At 47.4% G+C, this 24953-nt stretch overlaps 1 protein-coding gene across 3 annotated transcripts in view; it reads right to left on the minus strand.

Annotated features, from left to right (window-relative positions):
- The window catches only part of JPH3 (junctophilin 3), a 181998-nt gene extending 158413 nt beyond the window's left edge, over nucleotides 1-23585 (minus strand). For all 3 annotated transcript variants that reach the window (XM_063945666.1, XM_063945665.1, XM_063945667.1), the window contains exon 1: nucleotides 22893-23585. In XM_063945666.1, the coding sequence (XP_063801736.1) occupies nucleotides 22893-23274 (382 nt within the window). In that variant the 5' untranslated portion in view covers nucleotides 23275-23585. The remainder of the gene's footprint in view (nucleotides 1-22892) is intronic.
- Nucleotides 23586-24953: the final 1368 nt, after the last annotated feature.

Consider the following 24953-nt stretch of genomic DNA (forward strand, 5'->3'; position numbering starts at 1 on the left):
TTACTCTGTGCTGCTGGGGACCCTGCTCCTTCCACTAAATAACTCTGTCTGCGGCCTCCAATCCCCTCCTCACATCATGTCACTGCCCCTGTCACATGCAGCCCTGTTCTCACCGATAGATTACTCGTCTGCTGATACACTCTGTGCTGCTGGGGATCCAGCTCCTTCCACTATATAACTCTCAGTCTGTGGCTTCCTGCAGCCTCCATTCCCCTCCTCACATCATGTCACTGCCCCTGTCACTTGCAGCCCTGTCCTCACTGACACATCACTCATCTCCTGATATACTCTGTGCTGCTGGGGATCCAGCTCCTTCCACTAAATAACTCAGTCTGTGGCTTTCTGCTGCCTCCATTCCCCTCCTCACATCATGTCACTGTCCCTGTCACATGCAGCCCTGTTCTCTCCGATAGATTACTCATCTCCTGATACACTCTGTGCTGCTGGGGATCCAGCTCCTTCCACTATATAACTGTCAATATGTGGCGTCATGCAGCCTCCATTCCCCTGCTCACATCATGTCACTGCCGCTGTCACACGCAGCCCTGTACTCACTGATACATCACTCACCTCCTGATATAATGATTGAGAAAAAATAAGATTTTACTTACCGGTAAATCTATTTCTCGTAGTCCGTAGTGGATGCTGGGGACTCCGTAAGGACCATGGGGAATAGACGGGCTCCGCAGGAGACATGGGCACTTTAAGAAAGAATTTATATTCTGGTGTGCTCTGGCTCCTCCCTCTATGTCCCTCCTCCAGACCTCAGTTAGAGAAACTGTGACCGGAAGAGCTGACAGTACAAGGAAAGGATTTTGGAATCCAGGGCAAGACTCATACCAGCCACACCAATCACACCGTATAACTTGTGATAACCTTACCCAGTTAACAGTATGAACAACAACAGAGCATCAGTTCAACCCTGATGCAACTATAACATAACCCTTATTTAAGCAATAACTATATACAAGCATTGCAGAAGAAGTCTGCTCTTGGGGCGGGCGCCCAGCATCCACTACGGACTACGAGAAATAGATTTACCGGTAAGTAAAATCTTATTTTCTCTAACGTCCTAGTGGATGCTGGGGACTCCGTAAGGACCATGGGGATTATACCAAAGCTCCCAAACGGGCGGGAGAGTGCGGATGACTCTGCAGCACCGATTGAGCAAACACAAGGTCCTCCTCAGCCAGGGTATCAAACTTGTAGAACTTTGCAAAAGTGTTTGAACCTGACCAAGTAGCCGCTCGGCAAAGCTGTAATGCCGAGACCCCTCGGGCAGCCGCCCAAGAAGAGCCCACCTTCCTTGTGGAATGGGCCTTAACCGATTTAGGCAGCGAAAATCCAGCCGCAGAATGAGCCTGCTGAATCGTGTTACAGATCCAGTGAGCAATAGTTTGCTTTGAAGCAGGCGCCCCAAGCTTGTTGGAAGCATACAGGATAAACAAAGATTCTGTTTTCCTGACCCTAGCCGTTCTGGCTACATAAACCTTCAAAGCCCTGACCACATCAAGTAACTCGGAATCCTCCAAGTCAGTAGTAGCCACAGGCACCACAATAGGTTGGTTTATATGAAAGGATGAAACCACTCTCGGCAGAAATTGTGGGCGGGTCCGCAATTCTGCTCTATCCGCATGGAAAACCAGATAGGGGCTTTTATGTGACAAAGCCGCCAATTCTGACACACGCCTAGCCGAAGCCAAGGCTAGCAGCATGACCACCTTCCACGTGAGATAGTTTTGAGTGGTTCAAACCAGTGTGATTTCAGGAAACTCAACACCACGTTAAGATCCCAAGGTGCCACTGGAGGCACAAAAGGGGGCTGAATATGCTGTACTCCCTTTACAAACGTCTGAACTTCAGGTAGAGAAGCCAGTTCTTTTTTAAAGAAAATGGATAGGGCCGAAATCTGGACCTTAATGGAACCCAATTTAAGGCCCAAAGTCACTCCCGACTGTAGGAAGTGAAGGAAACGGCCCAGCTGGAATTCCTCCGTAGGGGCATTCCTGGCCTCACACCAAGCAACATATTTTCACCATATACGGTGATAATGTTGAACCGTCACGTCCTTCCTAGCCTTTATCAGCGTAGGAATAACCTCATCCGGAATGCCTTTTTCTGCTAGGATCCCGCGTTCAACCGCCATGCCGTCAAACGCAGCCGCGGTAAGTCTTGGAACAGACAGGGCCCCTGTTGCAACAAGTCCTGTCTTAGAGGAAGAGGCCACGGGTCCTCTGTGAGCATTTCTTGCAGATCTGGATACCAAGTCCTTCTTGGCCAATCCGGAACAATGAGTATTGTTCTCACTCCTCTTTTTCTTATGATTCTCAGCACCTTGGGTATGAGATGAAGAGGAGGAAATACATAGACCGACTGGAACACCCACGGTGTCACCAGTGCGTCCACAGCTATTGCCTGAGGGTCTCTTGACCTGGAGCAATACTTCTGTAGCTTTTTGTTGAGGCGGGATGCCATCATGTCCACCTGTGGCAGTTCCCACCGACTTGCAATTTGCGTGAAGACTTCTGGATGAAGTCCCCACTCTCCCGGGTGGAGGTCGTGCCTGCTGAGGAAGTCTGCTTCCCAGTTGTCCACTCCCGGAATGAAAACTGCTGACAGTGCGTTTACGTGATTCTCCGCCCAGCGAAGAATTCTGGTGGCTTCCACCATCGCCACCCTGCTCCTTGTGCCGCCTTGTCGGTTTACATGAGCCACAGCGGTGATGTTGTCTGACTGACTCAGAACCGGTTGGTCGCGAAGCAGGGTCTCCGCTTGACGTAGGGCGTTGTATATGGCCCTTAGTTCCAGGATGTTGATGTGAAGGCAAGTCTCCTGACTTGACCACAGACCTTGGAAATTTCTTCCCTGTGTGACTGCCCCCCACCCTCGGAGGCTTGCATCCGTGGTCACCAGGACCCAGTCCTGAATGCCGAATCTGCGGCCCTCGAGAAGGTGAGCACTCTGCAGCCACCACAGGAGAGACACCCTGGCCCTGGGGGATAGGGTGATTAACCGATGCATCTGAAGATGTGATCCGGACCATTTGTCCAGTAAATCCCATTGAAAGGTCCTCGCATGGAACCTGCCGAAGGGAATGGCCTCGTATGATGCCACCATCTTTCCCAGGACTCGAGTGCAGTGATGCACCGACACCTGTTTTGGTTTTAATAGGTTTCTGACCAGTGTCATGAGTTCCTGAGCCTTCTCCATCGGGAGATAAACCCTTTTCTGGTCTGTGTCCAGAATCATGCCCAGGAAAGGCAGACGAGTCGTAGGAATCAACTGCGACTTTGGAATATTTAGAATCCAGCCGTGTTGTCGTAACACTTCCAGAGAGCGTGCTACGCTGATCAGCAACTGCTCTCTTGACTTCGCTTTTATGAGGAGATCGTCCAAGTATGGGATAATTGTGACCCCTTGCTTCCGCAGGAGTACCATAATTTCCGCCATTACCTTGGTAAATATTCTCGGTGCCGTGGAGAGACCAAGCGGCAATGTCTAAAATTGGTAATGAGAATCCTGTACCACAAATCTGAGGTACGCCTGATGAGGTGGATAAATGGGGACATGAAGGTATGCATCCTTTATGTCCAGAGACACCATAAAATCCCCCCCTTCCAGGCTTGCGATGACCGCTCTGAGCGATTCCATCTTGAACTTGAACCTTTTCAGGTATATGTTCAGGGATTCTAAATTCAATATGGGTCTGACCGAACCGTCCGGTTTCGGTACTACAAACATGGTCGAATAATAACCCCTTCCTTGTTGAAGGAGGGGAACCTTGACCACCACCTGTTGAAGATACAATCTGTGAATTGCAGTTAACACTATTTCCCTCTCGAGGGGGGAAGCTGGCAGGGCCGATTTGAGGTATCGGTGAGGGGGCATCTCTTCGAATTCCAGCTTGTATCCCTGAGACACAATCTCTATTGCCCAGGGATCCAACTGGGAGTGAACCCACTTGTGGCTGAAATTTCGGAGACGCGCCCCCACCGGGCCTAGCTCCGCCTGTGGAGCCCCAGCGTCATGCGGTAGATTTAGTGGAAGCGGGGGAGGACTTCTGTTCCTGGGAACTAGCTGCGTTGTGCAGCTTCCTTCCTCTGCCCCTGCCCCTGGCAAGAAAGGACGCACCTCGGACTTTCTTGCCTTTCTGTGATCGAAAGGACAGCATTTGGTAATACGGTGCTTTCTTAGGTTGTGAGGAAACATATGGCAAAAAATTTGACTTTCCAGCAGTAGCTGTGGAGACCAGGTCCGAGAGACCCTCCCCAAACAATTCCTCACCCTTGTAAGGTAAAACCTCCATGTGCCTTTTTGAGTCGGCATCACCTGTCCATTGCCGAGTTCACAGGACCCTTCTGGCAGAAATCGACATAGCATTTATTCTAGAACCCAGTAGACTAATGTCTCTTTGAGCATCTCTCATATATAGGACAGCGTCTTTTATATGCCCCAGGGTCATTAATATAGTATCCTTGTCTAAGGTATCAAGTTCCTCAGACAGGGTGTCCGTCCATGCTGCTACAGCACTACACACCCAGGCCGACGCGATCGCTGGCCTCAGTAAGGTACCTGAATGTGTATAAATGGATTTCAGGGTACCTTCTTGCTTTCTATCCGCAGCATCTTTGAGGGTGGCCGTATCCTGTGACGGCAGGGCTACCCTCTTGGATAAGCGTGTTAAAGCTTTGTCCACCCTAGGGGAGGATTCCCAGCGTAACCTGTCCGTTGGCGGGAAAGGATACGCCATAAGCATCCGTTTGGAAATCTGCAGTTTTTTATCTGGAGATTCCCAAGCCTTTTCACATAACTCATTTAGCTTGTGTGAAGGGGGAAAGGTCACCACCTGCCTTTTTTCCCCATACATATGAACCCTCTTGTCAGGGACTGGGGTTTCCTCTGTGATGTGCAACACATCCTTAATTGCTATAATCATATAACGGATGGATTTAGCCAATTTAGGCTGTAACTTTGCATCATCGTAATCGACACTGGAGTCAGAATCCATGTCGGTATCTGTGTCAACAATTTGGGATAGTGGGCGCTTCTGAGACCCTGACGGCCTCTGCGACACAGGATCAGGCACGGGCTGAGACCCTGACTGTCCTAAGGCTTCAGCTTTATCCAATATTTTATGCAAGGAATTAACATTATCATTTAAAACCTTCCACATATCCATCCAATCAGGTGTCGGTGCCGTCGGCGGAGACACCACATTCATTTGCTCCCGCTCTGTTTCCACATAGCCTTCCTCGTCAAACATGTCGACACAAGCGTACCGACACACCACACACACAGGGAATGCTCTTTTTGAAGACAGTACCCCCACAAGGCCCTTTGGAGAGACAGAGAGAGTATGCCAGCACACACCCCAGCGCTATATAACCCAGGAATAACACAGTAACTTAATGTTAACCCAGTAGCCGCTGTTTATAGTGATTTTTCGCCTAATTATGTGCCCCCCCTCTCCTTTTACCCTTTTCTACCGTGATCTGCAGGGGAGAGCCTGGGGAGCTTCCTCTCAGCGGAGCTGTGGAGAAAAAATGGCGCTGGTGAGTGCTGATGAAGAAGCCCCGCCCCCTCAGCGGCGGGCTTCTGTCCCGCTTCAATGTACAATTTTTTGGCGGGGGCTCATACATATATACAGTGCCCAACTGTATATATGCTAAACTTTTGCCAAAGAGGTCCCAATTGCTGCCCAGGGCACCCCCCCCCCCCCTGCGCCCTGCACACTTACAGTGACCGGAGTATGTGAGGTGTGTGTGGGAGCAATGGCGCACAGCTGCAGTGCTGTGCGCTACCTCAGAGAAGACCGGAGTCTTCTGCCGCCGATTTCAAAGTCTTCTTGCTTCTCATGCTCACCCGGCTTCTGTCTTCCGGCTCTGCGAGGGGGACGGCGGCGCGGCTCTGGGATCGGACGACGAGGGTGAGATCCTGTGTACGATCCCTCTGGAGCTAATGGTGTCCAGTAGCCTAAAAAGCAGGACCTATCTTCAGAGAGTAGGGCTGCTTCTCTCCCTCAGTCCCACGATGCAGGGAGTCTGTTGCCAGCAGAGCTCCCTGAAAATAAAAAACCTAACAAAATACTTTCTTACAGCAAGCTCAGGAGAGCTCACTGAACAGCACCCAGCTCCTCTGGGCACAGATTCAAACTGAGGTCTGGAGGAGGGACATAGAGGGAGGAGCCAGAGCACACCAGAATATAAATTCTTTCTTAAAGTGCCCATGTCTCCTGTGGAGCCCGTCTATTCCCCATGGTCCTTACGGAGTCCCCAGCATCCACTAGGACGTTAGAGAAATATATACCTCCCAAAATTTTTAGTACGGCACAATAAATATCCTGGCAGCCAAAAAGGTCCTCCAGAACTGACTGATACAGGGATGCTTGAAGCACCTTATAAATACAAAGGCCTTTTAAGAACTAAGATAAGCATTTAACTACAGGACTGATCCACTGAATTGCTGTATCCGCGACCGTCGATAGGATCAGTGTTAGCGTTCAGGAGATAACTAATCAGACTGTAACTGAGCCTATAGTTCTACTGATGCAACCCCCCACCCCGTGCCCCCCCGCACTGAGTGGGTCAATGGTTTAATGGTGATCTCTGTATTACATGAAATTAGAGGCAATAAACGTCTTGGGCGAGAATGATTACTTTACCAGGCTGAATTACGAGCCTGCGTGACTGGTAGGTGTTCCCCCATTTGCAGCAGACCTCTATCACTTCACTATTATCACTCGTATCTTATAATTACCGTTATCAACAGACGCACACCACACACTCTGAATTAAGCACTGGGATATGGGAGGAATCATCTACGTGAAAACATAAGTGCTTAGAAACAGAATACAAATAAAACGCATAAAACAAATGTTTTATTTCAGAGCATGTTCATCGCTAAATTCCCATTACACATCCTGCAAAGGCTACATAGGGGATGGCTCTAAATAACTCTCAATTACAGACCCACGTAAATATGGGAAAATAAGTGACATATAAACATGGAGAAATAAGGAGAAGAAACATATAACAAAAAAGCAAATACAATGAGTATTATTAGTCCATAGCTTAACATTCATAAGTGCTCCCTGAGCTTGTAGCTCTTCACTGGGAGACATATAAAACCCACCATTTCCCATATCGCACCACTGGCCCAGACGCACTCAAAGCGCCACCGGACGCAGTTTACTGCAGTGGTTCAGAAACTGGGTGCAATGACGTCACTGCAAGGGGTTGTTAGGACCAAATCAAATTATCTATGGTCCATGTGATAAGCAAGGCTAGTGCTGGTGGATGCCAATCATAAAATATCTGTCCAGCACCCCTAACCCTTATGGTGTGTACACACGGTGAGATATTTTATTACGATTTTGACCATATAGTCAAAATCGTAAGAAAAGTTAGTGCAGATCGCAAGGTGAAAGTCACCACGCGATCCCGATACGATGCCGATGCGCGGTCCCGCGCAGTCGGCATCGCAAGCCTAGATAGACTGTGCAGGCAAGTCAATTTTGACTATCTCTATAGAAGAGATAGTCAAAATTGACACTTAGCCAAAATCGCACAGTCAGTATCGCAAGCACAGTCATTGCGATGCCGACCTAGCCCCTGTCGCATAGTGAGAATCGGGCATAGCCCGAATCTCACCGTGTGTATGGGCCTTAAGAGTCGATTTTGACTATCTCTTCTATAGAGATAGTCAAAATTGACTGGCTGCAGTTTATCTAGGCTTGCGATGCCAACTGCGCGGGACCGCGCATCGGCTTCGAATCGGGATCGCAAGGTGACTTTCACCTTGTGATCAGTACTACTTTTCTTACGATTTTGACTATATAGTCAAAATCATAATAAAATATCTCACCGTGTGTACATACCATTAGCCAAAATCGCACATAGGGGGTAATTCCAAGTTGATCGCAGCAGGAATTTTGTTAGCAATTGGGCAAAACCATGTGCACTGCAGGGGGAGCAGATATAACATGTGCAGAGAGAGTTAGATTTGGGTGGGTTATTTTGTTTCTGTGCAGGGTAAATACTGGCTGCTTTATTTTACACTGCAAATTAGATTGCAGATTAAACACACCACACCCAAATCTAACTCTCTCTGCACGTTATATCTGCCCCCCCTGCAGTGCACATGGTTTTGCCCAACTGCTAAAAAATTTCCTGCTGCGATCAACTTGGAATTACCCCCCATGTGCACTGCATGGGGGGGCAGATATAACATGTGCAGAGAGAGTTAGATTTGGGTGTGGTGAGTTCAATCTGCAATCTAAATTGCACTGTAAAAATAAAGCAGCCAGTATTTACCCTGCACAGAAACAAAATAACCCACCCAAATCGAACTCTCTCTGCAAATGTTATATCTGCCCCCCCCTGCAGTGCACATGGTTTTGCCCAACTGCTAAAAAATTTCCTGCTGCGATCAACTTGGAATTACCCCCATAGTCAGTATCGCAAGCACGCTCATTATGTGCTTGCGATCCCGACCTAGCCTCTGTCGCATAGTGAGAATCGGGCATAGCCTGAATCTCACTGTGTGTATGGGCCTTTAGGAAGAGAGGGAAGCACAATTTACTAATTTAATAATTTTTGACAGATTTCTCAATAAAGAGACTATTGGCCTAGGAGTCCTGTGGAAAACAAAAGCTGATACTATAGGGCACCGTGACTCAAAAATGTTTGTGAACCTCTGGTTCACTGCACTGAATGGACTGAACTTATACTATATATCGAAACAGGTAGGGCAGAGTGTGCGCAGCGCCTGCTGCCTTATGCATGCATGGCTGGGGAATCTGTCCAATCAGATGTCACGTACTGTATGCATCGAGGATCTACCCAATTGTAATGTCTGCTATCTTCAGTGTAGGTGAGGCTGAACACAGCTACGAGTGTGAGTAGGTGGGGTTAGCTAACAAGCCGTATTGTCCAGTCTACATTTAAGTCTAAATGTAATGTTAACCTAAAATCCTAACCATAACCCTAACACTGGGTCAAGTAATCTAATTAATCGGCCAAGCACAATACCTAACCAAACCTATGGCCTAAGCTCTACTGGTAGACTCTACAGAAATATGTCTGGAAATCCGTATTACTATACCAGCGATTTTGTTGCTCAGTATGACCACTGAATAACCAGATCTCATCAGATTGCTTTGGACTACATACAGAACTGGCTGGACAGCAGAGTTGAATGATAACACATATTCAGCAACGCAGGTCAGAGCTCAACAGTCTTCTTCAACACCCAATCGTATGGATAAGGCAAGTTCATAAATGGTAAAAGCATTGGTGAATGGTCAAACTGACAAACCAAAACCACACTCTCCACAGAAAGATCCAACCTGAATTAGCCCCACAGTATCTGAGTCTCGAAAAACCGTACATATTCTGAAATGTCATGAAGGCTACTACTGTTGGCTGATGGAGAGATTATTAGCGCAATCTCTGAAAGATCACGGTTTACATTTACTAAAGCTTCTAATAATGAAAAGTGCAGGCGTTGCCCAACACCTCCACTTGTCTGTTTTAGAAGCTTTAGTAAATATAACCCCATGTCTGAGGTGGCGATAGAACCTGCATGATGAAACAGCAACGAAACATCCCGTAACATGGACCACCACTGATGGCGACAGATCTTGGGATACATTTGGGTATCATCCACATAAAAATTATACTGGAATGCAAAATCAGCCATCGTCTATAGACATGGTAAATACAGATAAGAGCAGAGGACTGATGCTTACGGTACTCCAACTGATATAGGAAGCAAAGAGGAGGTGGATCCAAAGAAACGAACACTGAAAGAGCGATTTGGTAAGTAGGAGGATTCCCTAGAATCCCTAAATCCTAGGGAATATTAAGTGATATACCGTCTCAAATGCAGCAGACATACCCAGGAGAATTAGAAGTGACCTTTAAATTTAGCAGTGGTCAAATCATTCACTACCTTAGGCTGTGTACACACTAGAACCATATATTCAATCAACAAACGATATATCAGTAGCTGGTCAACGGAAGAAGTCATTCACGGACATATGCGTTGGCCCTGCAGCACAGCCGGTGCTATATATCTTGCCTATATATCAACATGTCTGGCTGTGTATGGGCAACCCAACGACCACCCGTGCACTTGCTGCAGATACTGACATCACAACTGGGTGAACAAATTCAAATGCCGACCCAGTTGTGACATCTGCACAGACATATTGAGCAGCCACTTTGTAAGTGTGTATGCTTTCCTAATCGGCTGCTCTGTCGGCGCAAAGTGCAGTCAGCGGATATGTCTGTGTAGTGCGTATCCAACCTTCGTAAAGTGCTAGCTCTGTGGATTGCTGAGAGCGAGGAGCGAGGTGTAAAAGAAAAGCTCCGGTCTTTAAGGAGCCATTATTTCTTTTCATATTCATTTAGAATTTTGTTAATAACACATCCCACAAATTTAGATTGCACAGAACCAATTTTATTAATAATATTCTTTAAATTATTACTATTATTTACCTAGATTACTATTAAAATGATTACTATAATTTACCTATTGTGCTGGAATCTCCTGCCTAGTGCCAGTTGCATTCTATATGCAAATGAGGATGAGAAACATTGACCGGGCATTCTAGGGCCTCTTCCGGTTTGTCAGTTTTTTTTTTATTTATTTCCTTATTTTCAAATTATACAATTAACTAGATTTATTATTGGATGTTTTAAAGAGAGAAAGGTAGTGTATGAGGACACGGCAGGTAATGATCCATGGTACAATAAAAGGCTAAATTCATATCTGCTTCTGGTTCTACACAATTTATTGGTGATTTTATGATTCACAATGACCTTTAACCTGTAACTTCATCACTAAAATTAGTGCTGCAGAAAATAGCGCAGACTGTGTAACGTGTGCACCAGAAAGACGTTGTTACTGTTCTGGATCAATATTACATTTGAATTTGCTGCTGGATTTTATGATCTAAAAAACTGTATGTGACAGCTCCCAGATTTCTCAATAGGTACCTGTTAATATCATGCAAAAGTCACCAGCGGTATCTCTGCAACAATGTGGTGAGGACAACTCTGGCTACAGGCTCCATTCAAGAGTGTGATGTAGTCCCATTATATGCACATCGTGGAGGCAGCCATTTTGTAGCAATGTTTAGTAGATAACAGCTTTTGAACTCAACAAGGTCTGTGAAATCAATAAGGTGTGTAGAGAAGCAGCCATGTTGTGTAGTCTCATTGATGTCAGTGGTTCCTAGTGAACGGATAGGCTGCATTCTTAGTGTATAGATAGGCTGCATTCTCAGTGATGTCACTGGTGCCTAATGAATGGATAGGCTGCATTCTCAGTGATGTCACCGGTGCCTAATGAATTGATAGGCTGCATTCTCAGTGATGTCACCGGTGCCTAGTGAATGGATAGGCTGCATTATTAGTGATGTCCCCAGTGCCTGAATGGATAGGCTGCATTCTCAGTGATGTCACCGGTGCCTAGTGAATGGATAGGCTGCATTATTAGTGATGTCCCCAGTGCCTGAATGGATAGGCTGCATTCTCAGTGATGTCACTGTCTCCTAGTGAATTAATAAGCTGCCTTCTTAGTGATGTCACTGGCTCCTAGTGACTGGATAGGCTGCATTCTTAGTGATGCCACTGATTCCCAGTGACTGGAAAGGCTGCACTCTAAGTTATGTCGCTGACTCCCAGGGGTAAAATTACTAAGTAGGGAGTTCTATTTAAGATGGGATGTTTCCCATAGCAACCAATCAGATTCCAGGTATTATCTTCTAGAAGGTGCTAGATAAATGAGAAGTAGAATTTGATTGGTTGCTATGGGCAACATCTCATCTTAAATAGAACTCCCATATTAGTAAATGTACCCCCTAGTGTATGGATGGGCTGCATTCTCAGTGATGTCACTGACTCCTAGGGGTATATTTTCTAAAGTTCTGGTTTTAATAAGTAGAGATGTTGGCCATAGCAACCAGATTCTACTTATTTATCTAGAACCTTCTAGTAGATAATAGCTAGGATCTGATTGGTTGCTATGGGCAACATCTCCTAATCTAAAAACCTGCACTTTAGTAAATACACCCCCTAGTGTGTGGATAGGTGGTATCCTCATTGATGTCACTGGTTGCTAATGTATATATAGGCTACACTGTCAATGATGTTACCAACTCCTAGTGCACGGATAGGCTGCTTCCTCAGTGATGCCATTGACTCTGTGTATGGATAGGCTGCACTCTCAGTGATGTCACTGACTCCTGGTACACTAGTATACTACACTCTCAGTGATGTCACTGGATCTGTGATCTGTGTACGGATAGACTGTACTCTCAGTGATGTCACTGACTCCTAGTGCACGGATAGGCTGCACTCTCATTGATGTCACTGGCTCTGTGTATGGCTAGGCAGCACTCTCAGTGATGTCACTGACTCCTAGTGCACGGATAGGCTGTATTTTCATGAAATTTTATTTAGACCACACATTAGCTTCTTCTGGTATGGAGTGCCCCTTTTACTGTTTGGTACCAAGTGCAGATTATTAATATACTACCCTCTCTGGAGCTCTGCAGAACATTACTCTGTCCCAGCTCCCCACAACAGTTAATATTTTGTGCAGATCATCTAATACTGGGGGTAATTCCAAGTTGATCGCAGCAGGAAATTTTTTAGCAGATGGGCAAAACCATGTGCACTGCAGGGGAGGCAGATATAACATTTGCAGAGAGAGTTAGATTTGGGTGGGTTATTTTGTTTCTGTGCAGGGTAAATACTGGCTGCATTATTTTTACACTGCAATTTACACTGCAGATTGAACACACCCCACCCAAATCTAACTCTCTCTGCACATGTTATATCTGCCTCCCCTGCAGTGCACATGGTTTTGCCCAGTTGCTAAAAAATTTCCTGCTGCGATCAACTTGGAATTACCTTCCACTGTACGTAGAAACCAGAAAAAGACAAAAAGAAAAAAAAAAATAAGATTTTACTTACCGATAAATCTATTTCTCGTAGTCCGTAGTGGATGCTGGGACTCCGTAAGGACCATGGGGAATAGCGGCTCCGCAGGAGACAGGGCACAAGAATAAAAGCTTTAGGATCAGGTGGTGTGCACTGGCTCCTCCCCCTATGACCCTCCTCCAAGCCTCAGTTAGGATACTGTGCCCGGACGAGCGTACATAATAAGGAAGGATATTGAATCCCGGGTAAGACTCATACCAGCCACACCAATCACACCGTACAACTTGTGATCTGAACCCAGTTAACAGTATGATAACAACGAAGGAGCCTCTGAAAAGATGGCTCACAACAACAATAACCCGATTTAGTTAACAATAACTATGTACAAGTATTGCAGACAATCCGCACTTGGGATGGGCTCCCAGCATCCACTACGGACTACGAGAAATAGATTTATCGGTAAGTAAAATCTTATTTTCTCTGACGTCCTAGTGGATGCTGGGACTTCGTAAGGACCATGGGGATTATACCAAAGCTCCCAAACGGGCGGGAGAGTGCGGATGACTCTGCAGCACCGAATGAGAGAACTCCAGGTCCTCCTCAGCCAGGGTATCAAATTTGTAGAATTTAGCAAACGTGTTTGCCCCTGACCAAGTAGCTGCTCGGCAAAGTTGTAAAGCCGAGACCCCTCGGGCAGCCGCCCAAGATGAGCCCACTTTCCTTGTGGAATGGGCTTTTACAGATTTTGGCTGCGGCAGGCCTGCCACAGAATGTGCAAGCTGAATTGTACTACAAATCCAACGAGCAATAGTCTGCTTAGAAGCAGGAGCACCCAGCTTGTTGGGTGCATACAGGATAAACAGCGAGTCAGACTTTCTGACTCCAGCCGTCCTGGAAACATATATTTTCAGGGCCCTGACAACGTCAAGTAACTTGGAGTCCTCCAAGTCCCTAGTAGCCGCAGGCACCACAATAGGTTGGTTCATGTGAAAAGCAGAAACCACCTTAGGGAGAAATTGAGGACGAGTCCTCAATTCTGCCCTGTCAGAATGAAAAATTAAGTAAGGGCTTTTATATGATAAAGCCGCCAATTCTGACACACGCCTGGCTGAAGCCAGGGCTAACAGCATCGTCACCTTCCATGTGAGATATTTTAAGTCCACAGTGGTGAGTGGTTCAAACCAATGTGACTTAAGGAACCTCAAAACAACATTGAGATCCCAAGGTGCCACTGGAGGCACAAAAGGAGGTTGTATATGCAGTACCCCTTTTACAAATGTCTGAACTTCAGGTACTGAAGCCAGTTCTTTCTGGAAGAAAATCGACAGGGCCGAAATTTGAACCTTAATGGACCCTAATTTTAGGCCCATAGACAGTCCTGTTTGCAGGAAATGGAGGAAACGACCCAGTTGAAATTCCTCTGTAGGGGCCTTCTTGGCCTCACACCACGCAACATATTTTCGCCAAATGCGGTGATAATGTTTTGCGGTTACATCCTTCCTGGCTTTGACCAGGGTAGGGATGACTTCATCTGGAATGCCTTTTTCCTTCAGGATCCGGCGTTCAACCGCCATGCCGTCAAACGCAGCCGCGGTAAGTCTTGGAACAGACAAGGCCCCTGCTGGAGCAGGTCCTTTCTTAGAGGTAGAGGCCACGGGTCTTCCGTGAGCATCTCCTGAAGTTCCGGGTACCAAGTCCTTCTTGGCCAATCCGGAACCACGAGTATCGTTCTTACTCCTCTCCTTCTTATGATTCTCAGTACTTTTGGTATGAGAGGCAGAGGAGGGAACACATACACTGACTGGTACACCCACGGTGTCACCAGAGCGTCCACCGCTATTGCCTGAGGGTCCCTTGACCTGGCGCAATATCTGTCTAATTTTTTGTTTAGACGTGACGCCATCATGTCCACCTTTGGTTTTTCCCAACGGTTTACAATCAGGTGGAAGACTTCTGGGTGAAGTCCCCACTCTCCCGGGTGAAGGTCGTGTCTGCTGAGGAAGTCTGCTTCCCAGTTGTCCACTCCCGGAATGAACACTGCTGACAGAGCTATCACATGATTTTCCGCCCAGCGAAGAATCCTTGCAGCCTCTGCCATTGCCCTCCTGCTTCTCGTGCCGCCCTGTCTGTTTACGTGGGCGACTGACGTGATGTTGTCCGATTGGATCAATACCGCCTGACCCTGAAGCAGGGGTTTCGCTTGACTTAGGGCATTGTAAATGGCCCGTAGTTCCAGAATGTTTATATGAAGAGATGTTTCCATGCTTGACCACAAGCCCTGGAAGTTTTTTCCCTGTGTGACTGCTCCCCAGCCTCTCAGGCTTGCATCCGTGGTCACCAGGATCCAATCCTGAATGCCGAATCTGCGGCCCTCTAGAAGATGAGCACTCTGCAACCACCACAGGAGAGACACCCTTGTCTTTGGTGATAGGGTTATCCGCTGCTGCATCTGAAGATGCGAACCGGACCATTTGTCCAGTAGATCCCACTGAAACGTTCTTGCATGGAATCTTCCGAATGGAATTGCTTCGTAAGAAGCCACCATTTTTCCCAGGACCCTCGTGCACTGATGCACTGACACCTGGGCTGGTTTTAGGAGGTTCCTGACTAGCTCGGATAACTCCTTGGCCTTCTCCTCCGGGAGAAAAACCTTCTTCTGGACTGTGTCCAGAATCATTCCTAGGAACAGAAGACGTGTCGTTGGAATCAGCTGCGATTTTGGAATATTTAGGATCCACCCGTGCTGACGTAACACTATCTGAGATAGTGCTACTCCGACTTCTAACTGTTCCCTGGACCTTGCCCTTATCAGGAGATCGTCCAAGTAAGGGATAATTAATACGCCTTTTCTTCGAAGTAGAATCATCATTTCGGCCATTACCTTGGTAAAGACCCGAGGTGCCGTGGACAACCCAAACGGCAGCGTCTGAAACTGATAATGACAGTCTTGTACTACAAACCTGAGATACCCTTGGTGAGAAGGGTAGATTGGGACGTGGAGATAAGCATCTTTGATGTCCAGAGACACCATATAGTCCCCTTCTTCCAGGTTCGCTATCACCGCTCTGAGTGATTCCATCTTGAATTTGAACCTTTTTATGTAAGTGTTCAAGGATTTCAGATTTAAAATTGGTCTCACCGAGCCGTCCGGCTTCGGTACCACAAACAGCGTGGAATAATACCCCTTTCCTTGTTGTAGGAGGGGTACCTTGATTATCACCTGCTGGGAATACAGCTTGTGAATGGCTTCCAGAACTGCCTCCCTGTCGGAGGGAGACTTTGGCAGAGCAGACTTCAGGAACCGGCGAGGGGGAAACGCCTCGAATTCCAGTTTGTACCCCTGCGATACTACCTGTAGAATCCAGGGATCCACTTGCGAGTGAGCCCACTGCGCGTTGAAATTCTTGAGACGGGCCCCCACCAAGTCTGAGTCTGCTTGTAAAGCCCCAGCGTCATGCTGAAGACTTGGCAGAAGCAGGGGAAGGCTTCTGATCCTGGGAAGCGGCTGCATGGTGCAGTCTTTTTCCCCTTCCTCTGCCCCGAGGCAGAAAGCAATGGCCTTTTGCGCGCTTGTATTTATGGGAACGAAAGGACTGAGTTTGAAAAGACGGTGTCTTTTTCTGTTGATGTGAAGTGACCTGGGGTAAGAAGGTGGACTTTCCAGCCGTTGCCGTGGCCACCAGGTCCGAAAGACCAGCGCCAAATAACTCCTCCCCTTTATACGGCAATACTTCCATATGTCGTTTGGAATCCGCATCCCCTGACCACTGACGCGTCCATAACGTTCTTCTGGCAGAGATGGACATAGCACTTACTTGCTCTATAGTTAACAATATATTGTCCCTATCCAGGGTATCAATATTTTCAGTCAGGGAATCCGACCACGCGACTCCAGCACTGCACATCCAGGCTGAAGCGATTGCTGGTCGCAGTATAACACCAGTATGTGTGTATATACTTTTTAGGATATTTTCCAGCCTTCTATCAGCTGGTTCTTTGAGGGTGGCCGTATCAGGAGACGGTAACGCTACTTGTTTAGATAAACGTGTGAGCGCCTTATCTACCCTAGGGGGTGTTTCCCAACGTGTCCTAACCTCTGATGGGAAAGGATATAGTGCCAATATTTTATTAGAAATTAGCAGTTTTTTGTCGGGAGAAACCCACGCTTTATCACATACCTCATTTAATTCATCTGACTCAGGAAAAACTATTGGTAGTTTTTTCACCCCCCACATAATACCCTTCTTAGTGGTATTTGTAGTGTCAGAAATGTGCAATGCTTCCTTCATTGCCGTGATCATGTAACGTGTGGCCCTACTGGACATTACGTTCGACTCATCACCGTCGACACTAGACTCCGTATCTGTGTCTGGGTCTGTGTCGACCCACTGAGGTAACGGGCGTTTTAGGGCCCCTGACGGTGTCTGAGACGCCTGGCCAGGCACTAATTGATTTGCCGGCTGTCTCATGTCGTCAACAGTTTTTTGCAAAGTGTTGACATTATCACTTAATTGTTTGAACACGATCATCCAGTCAGGTGTCGACTCCCTAGGGGGTGACATCACTAACGCAGGCAATTGCTCCGCCTCCACATCATTTTCCTCCTCATACATGTCGACACACACGTACCGACACACAGCACACACACCGGGAATGCTCTGATAGAGGACAGGACCCCACGAGCCCTTTGGAGAGACAGAGGGAGAGTCTGCCAGCACACACCCAGCGCTATATATATATACAGGGATAACCTTATATAAGTGTTATTCCCTTATAGCTGCTGTTTATATTGTCATTTGCTGCCAATAGTGCCCCCCCTTCTCTTTTTTACCCTGATTCTGAAGCAGGACTGCAGGGGAGAGTCAGGGAGCCGTCCTTCCAGCGGAACTGTGAGGGAAAATGGCGCTTGTGTGCTGAGGAGATAGGCTCCGCCCCTTCACGACGTCCTTATCTCCCGCTTTTTTGTGTAAAAATGGCAGGGGTTAAAATACATCCATATAGCCCAGGAGCTATATGTGATGTATTCTTTTGCCACCTAAGGTATTATCATTTATATTGCGTCTCAGGGCGCTCCCCCCCAAGCGCCCTGCACCCTCAGTGACCGGAGTGTGAAGTGTGCTGAGAGCAATGGCGCACAGCTGCGGTGCTGTGCGCTACCTTAGTCTGAAGACAGGATTGTCTTCTGCCGCCGATTTCACCGGGCCTCTTCGTCTCTTCTGGCTCTGTAAGGGGGACAGCGGCGCGGCTCCGGTGACCCATCCAGGCTGTACCTGTGATCGTCCCTCTGGAGCTAATGTCCAGTAGCCTAAGAAGCCCAATCCACTCTGCACGCAGGTGAGTTCGCTTCTTCTCCCCTTAGTCCCACGATGCAGTGAGCCTGTTGCCAGCAGGACTCACTGTAAAATAAAAAACCTAAGCTAAACTTTTCTAAGCAGCTCTTTAGGAGAGCCACCTAGCCTGCACCCTTCTCGTTCGGGCACAAAAATCTAACTGAGGCTTGGAGGAGGGTCATAGGGGGAGGAGCCAGTGCACACCACCTGATCCTAAAGCTTTTATTCTTGTGCCCTGTCTCCTGCGGAGCCGCTATTCCCCATGGTCCTTACGGAGTCCCAGCATCCACTAGGATGTCAGAGAAATAGCATTTTTTTGCCCTGCTGGATAGACACAGGTTATATAAAATTATTTACAGTAAAAATCTATTCCATTCCTAAATATATATACTGTTTTTAGGACTTAGGAAAATATAAGTCTCTATAGTTACCATACAATTATTGTTACAGACAGGACTTGGCCGTCATCACAGAAGGAAGGTGCGCTCTATCTATAACACACAGGTAAGCTGAAATATTCATACACATTGTAAATCTGCAATGCGCTGCAGGCCTTGCTGACTGATAACGGAGTACTAGGAGGAGTGCATGTTTATACGGTGATGGGCTGTGGACAGTGCGCCAGGCGGCCACAGTTATAAAATGTCCACTTATTCCAGCTCAGGTTGGCAAACAACACAACGGCAGATTTTTCCCTCACTAATGATTTAGTCACTGCAGAACAGTGCTGCATGTGCACTGCTCTCTTAGGGGAATCTAGCAAATAAGACCTGCTGGTGTTTATTACCGATGACATATCCTTCTGAGGGAGGGGGTTGCTGCCTGCTAATAAGGAACTTGCAACTCTACAGCCATTGGTGACTGATTTTCAGCATTTCACAGGGTTTTCTCCCCCCCCATCCCAGGCTGTAAACAAGCTCTGTCCATTATAGCAGCTGCATTTTGGTCTCTCCCTGGCATTTGTTTTCTGCGTCCGCACAGCTCCCCACCCTGTGCGTGCACAGTGTACAGTCTTTGCAGATGGAGCTGTGCTGGCCAAGGCAGAGATAAGACTTGATGCTTAATAACAAGGTGGACCAGATCCTCAGAGCTAGAATGATGCTTTGCACACGCTCTCTATGTAATGAAACGTGGCCCCCAGATCAAGTACTGAGCAAGACACTGACCTGTGTGCACCATCCCCCCTCCCCATACCCCCAAAAAAATAAAAATCAATCACATGACCAGAAAGGTAGGCTGGGTGCAGCCAGAAGCGTACTGTGCGTGCTTCTCCCCAGAGACCAATATATTTCCAACTGGGGACCTAGAGGCAAATCTCATTACAGGCACACACTGCAAAATACTATACAGTGACCGATATATGCAGGATCATCCACAGGTACAGGGCAATCAGAACGTACATCTACTGCATATGAAGCGTGGCTCGTTTGTATAACATCGACTCAGCGGTTATTGTATTTCTATTTTGCTGCTCATCAGGCCAGGTGTGCGATAACAAGCTCAGGAGAACACATAAAAAGAACACAGAGTTACAGTAAATGACAGTGTCCCAAAGCACTTTACAGGGAAGGGTGGGGAAAAGCTCTCTTGTTGACACACCAGTTACTGTACGTGCTCAGCCATATCCTATGGCTGCAGTGTAAACCAGTAGTTGCCACAAGCTGTTTAATAATTGCTATATAATAATAACTAAAAAAAATAAAAAAAAATAATAAAAAAAAATAATAATAATAATAATAATAATAGTAATATTATTATTAGACAATGGCACCTACAATCAACATAAGGCATAGGGGCTCATTCATATCTGATCGCTGGGCTGCTAATTTTGCTGTCCTGCGATCAGATAGTCGCCGCCCCCAGGGGGAGTGTATATTCGCCGTGCAAGTTTGCAATCCTATGTGTACGCTGAGCTACTAAAATCCACTTTGTGCATTGTGTGCGCAGCCCAGGACTTACTCCGGGATCAGTAAGAAATCCCGCCGGACGGGATCCCGGCGGTCGGAATCCCGACAGGGGGGCGAGCGCAAAGCAGCCCCTTGTGGACACGGTGCCTCGCTACGCTCGGCACACTAATTTATTCTCCCTCTATGGGTGTCGTGGACACCCACAGAGGGAGAATATGTCGTTATTGTGCCGGTCGGGATTCCGGTGTCAGTATTCCAACCTTCGGGATTCCGTCCGGCGGGATCTTGACCACATCCCCTTACTCCTACAGTGCGATAACAACAGGCTGATCGAGGCCGGAGCTGACGTCAGACACACTCTCTGAAAACGCTTGGGTACGTCTACGTTTTTTCGGACACTCCCAGTAAACGGTCAGTCACCACCCACAAACGGCTTCCACCTGTCAATCACCTTGCGAACGCTCATGCAATCGTATTGTTCGCACCATCCCGTCGCTGACCAGCGATGCCCTTTGTTGCTGGTCAGCGAAAACGCACAGCAGCGATCAGATCTGAATCACCCCTATAGTGTGAACTGAACCAATACTAGGCCTATCAGATCATTAGGAACTTATGACATCAGTGAGGCGCAAGGTACAAAAGGCCTCACTATCTTGTGTTTGTAAGTAAAGCAAAAAAAGCAAGCAACTGGGCAAAACCATGTTGCACTGAAGGTGGGGCAGACGGTACATGTGCAGAGAGAGTTAGATTTGGGTGGGGTGTGTTCAAACTGAAATTTTAATTGCAGTGTAAAAATAAAGTTGTCTAATGTTTGTGGGCTACATGCAAAAGCAGCCAGTATTTACCGTGCAGAGAAAAAATAGATATGTATTTGCTCCCCTTGCATTGCAACATGGTTTGTTCTGGACACAAAGTTACGTGCTTTTTTTTTTTGCTTTACTTACAAACATGAATGAGGTCCAAAGAACGTACCTGTTTGTAACAAACTTCCAGCACATAATAAATACTACTTGATTCATTTCAATATTTTTTAAGAGGTTCAGAGAAACTTTTCTGATCATAAAAGCTGCATAGCAACAAGGCAGCCTTCCGAATGTCTTCCAGTAAAGAGAGCATGGAAATGTACGGGTCTTGGCGGTGTATATGTAACCAGATTTACACTCCTCTGTGCTGTGTAATACTGAAAGCTTTCCATTAAGCGGAGAGAGTGATTTATACTGGACATAACCTCCCATATTATTACACTCTATGTACATATTGTTCTAGAATGCTGACACATGATCGAGATTACTGAACAGATACAACTCACACCTGGCCTAGAAAAATAAAATATATGGTGTGTTTAACCTCCGACGCTGAGGCACAGGGCCGGCAACAGAAATCTTGGGGCCCAGTACACCGATATCTCTGGGGCCCCTGCAATTCCCCTTGATCCCCCCATTTAAAGCAGAGAGTGGCTTAAAAAAAATGTGTGTGTGTGTGTGTGTGTGTGTGTGTGTGTGTGTGTGTGTGTGTGTGTGTGTGTGTGTGTGTGTGTGTGTGTGTGATTGAGCAGTTGGAGCAAACATTTTATCAAACAATATTGGTACTGTGGCCCCATTTTTTTGTGTCTCTTATCCTTAGGGCCCCTCTGAACCTTGGGGCCCTGTACAGGTGTCCCCTTTGTCCGTCCCCCCCCCCCTCCCCCCTGTTGTGGGGCCTGCTGATGCTACTCTGTAAAGGGACATTTTGACTTGCACAGAAGAAGTGTCTTCTGCAGCTACCATATGCCAAACATGAACATATTGTAATAATATATATAGTAAGGGAAAGTGATCTGGTCTGTACTGTGCTGCCACTCTTCATCTGTCAGAAAATACCTATGTGATCAGTAAAAAAAAAAAAAAACACAAGTTGCTCAATGACTGCTTCCACATCTCTGCGAATGCCGGCCCTTATCCCAAGTCGCTGACTTAAATCGGTAAATAAACTGGCCCATGTGCAGCAATGTATGTCACTGCAGGCTTTTCCCCTCCCTTGGAATGATTAACTATAGCACAAAAAAAAAGGTAATTGCAAATGATGGCGATATTATCTAATATTCTTTTATCCTGGCATATGCAGCATTGTGACACCCACTCTGGCACCGGTCACCACAAAAGCAGAGACTGTAGAATCTATGCCATTCAGTGTACAACAAACATGTGCGCATTGTGGTCTCTGACATGTGGTTTTGAAAAAAAAAATAATGGTCAAAATAGCCAAGAAAAGGGATAAATAATTATGATTACTAAAACAACATTATCCCGTGCGAGGAAAATCATAACTTAATGGAAGATATCTGCATCCCCGGCCATGGTACAGGTGGCAAGGATCTCCCCTCCCCCACTAATTGCAAAGGAAAGGCCAGTCTATTTATTTAAAAAAAAGTCACAGTAATATATATATATATATATATATATATATATATATATATATATATACACCAATGCAGGTGTATTTTAGTGCTTACTAGGGTGAGCCCTGTCTGTACCATCTCAGCACCCCCCTTACAGCTTCACGCCATATAATACAACTGAGCCATGGCCTTGCCCTAGTACACTGGTAGTGCCACCATCAGGTGACAGCCATCCACGCTGGCAGGACTGGCCAGGGAAGCTGGGTACCACCCCAGGCCAGAGCTTGGCCGCAGAGCTGACAATCACTGGACAGTGGGGAGCTCTTACCTCCGTCTGAGTAGGTCTCCGTGCCGTAGCCATCCTGCAGACCGTTCGTCCAGGTGCCCTCGTACTTGGCCCCATTGCCCGTGCACTCCCGGACCCCGTAGCGCCCTTTGAAGCCGTTCGTCCACTCGCCCCGGTACAGCCACTTGCCCTTGCTCTCCACCCCGATGCCGTGCCGCTTGCCCTGCGCCCAGGTGCCCTGGTAGGTGTTGCCGCTGGGCCAGGTGTAGACCCCCAGCACCTCGAAGCCGTGAGACCAGGAGCCGGTGTACTCGCCCTGCCCCTTGGGACCCGTGCAGATGCCGTGCCCGTGAGCCTTGCCATCCTGCCAGCCGCCGCAGTAGGACCCCCCGTCATCAAAATTAAATCTTCCCCCACTGGACATGCATGTAACTCGGTGCGGGGGTCCGCTCAGCAGTGCGGGGGGGGCTGCGGCAGGGCCGGTGCTAAGGAGGAGGCTCCCCGGCGATCAGGTCACACTCAGTGGCGGCTGCTGCTGCTGCTGCATGCCGAGTGCCTGTGTGGGTACATGGGGGAGAGAGAGCGAGAGTCCACGGTCCCGCGTGGAGGTGCCCCTGCAGTGCTCAGCTTCCCGAGTGGGACCCCACGCACCCCAGCATATTGGGGGTGAGCGGAGGATGCTCTTGCTAGGGAGGAATGCAGCTGCTGCTGGTCCCTGCCTCTTCTATACCCCTGACCCCCTCCTCTTCTATACCCCTGCACCCCCTCCTCTATACCCCCTTTGCTCTATGCCAATGCCCCCCCCTCCTATGCCTCTGCCTCCCCTCCCTGCACTGGCTGCTGCTTTAAGTCAATGCCTCCTTGGCTGATGGATGAGTCTGCACCGGCCCCCCGGATCTCCCCCCTAGGTGTGCGGTGGTGGTGCTGCTCCTGCTCCCCGACTCCCGGCCTCCGCTCCTGCCCCTCTCCCGTCTCTGCTGCTGGCGTTAAAGGCGCAGGAACTGCGTAATGTTATACGGAGACACCCAGTACACGGCTTCACAGCGGCTCCTTGGAGACAGGAGGCTAATCTCAGACAGCCAGGCCATAGGGTTAGCATTTAGTGCACAGGATTTCAGTGTCAGCAATGAGGCGGGGACTAGGACAGAGGCAGGATACCAATCACTGTGTCTCCCTGCCTGTGTGTGATATTACACTACATATACAGTATATATACCATACACTGCTGCTACTGTGTCATAGCATATATCATGTGTCATGCACCGTCTACTGCTACTGGGGCATATGCATGTGTGATACACACCATATACTGCTACTGCATCTGTCTGTGTGATGCACACTAAACATACATATGGTGTATGATTGAGATATTTATGTCACACACACATTATATATCTATATATATATATATATATATATATATATATATACACACATACATACATACATACATACACACATACATACATACATACATATATCAAACATATATGTATACATACACACACACACACACACACACACACACACACACACACACACACACACACACACACACACACACATATATCTCAAGCATATATGTATCATATGCACTAATCACTCCCCCCTCCCCTTATACCCCAGCACATATGCACTATTCACTCCCCCCTCCCCTTATACCCCAGCACATACGCACTATTCACTCCCCCCTCCCCTTATACCAGGGACATGCAGTCAGGGGAGGCAGTGCCTCCCCTGTCATTAATTATTACAATAATGCAAAGAAGATACTTATGACACACATTATGTGTCATAAGTATATGCTTTATATTATTGTAATTATTCGTACCTTGTAAAGATAGGTTTCAATTAGTTTCGGAGGCACCGAGAACGGTGCCTCCTGCGGCCAATGATAAAGGGCTGGAAGTGAGGGGCGGGGCCAAGCTATGGGCAGTAAAAAGCCCATTTAAAAAAGCAGGATAAGCGGCACTAGTAGACGTGCCTCAGTGAGGGGCGTTACTGAGGGAGATATGATTGGGCACCACTTCTCTCCTTCATCCGTCGTCACTGTAAGTCGGGAGTAGCTGCACACTCTGCCGCTAGGGCTGGCCGTATCAGTAC

Source organism: Pseudophryne corroboree, chromosome 11 (genome assembly GCF_028390025.1).
Source record: "Pseudophryne corroboree isolate aPseCor3 chromosome 11, aPseCor3.hap2, whole genome shotgun sequence".
Classification (NCBI taxonomy): domain Eukaryota; kingdom Metazoa; phylum Chordata; class Amphibia; order Anura; family Myobatrachidae; genus Pseudophryne; species Pseudophryne corroboree.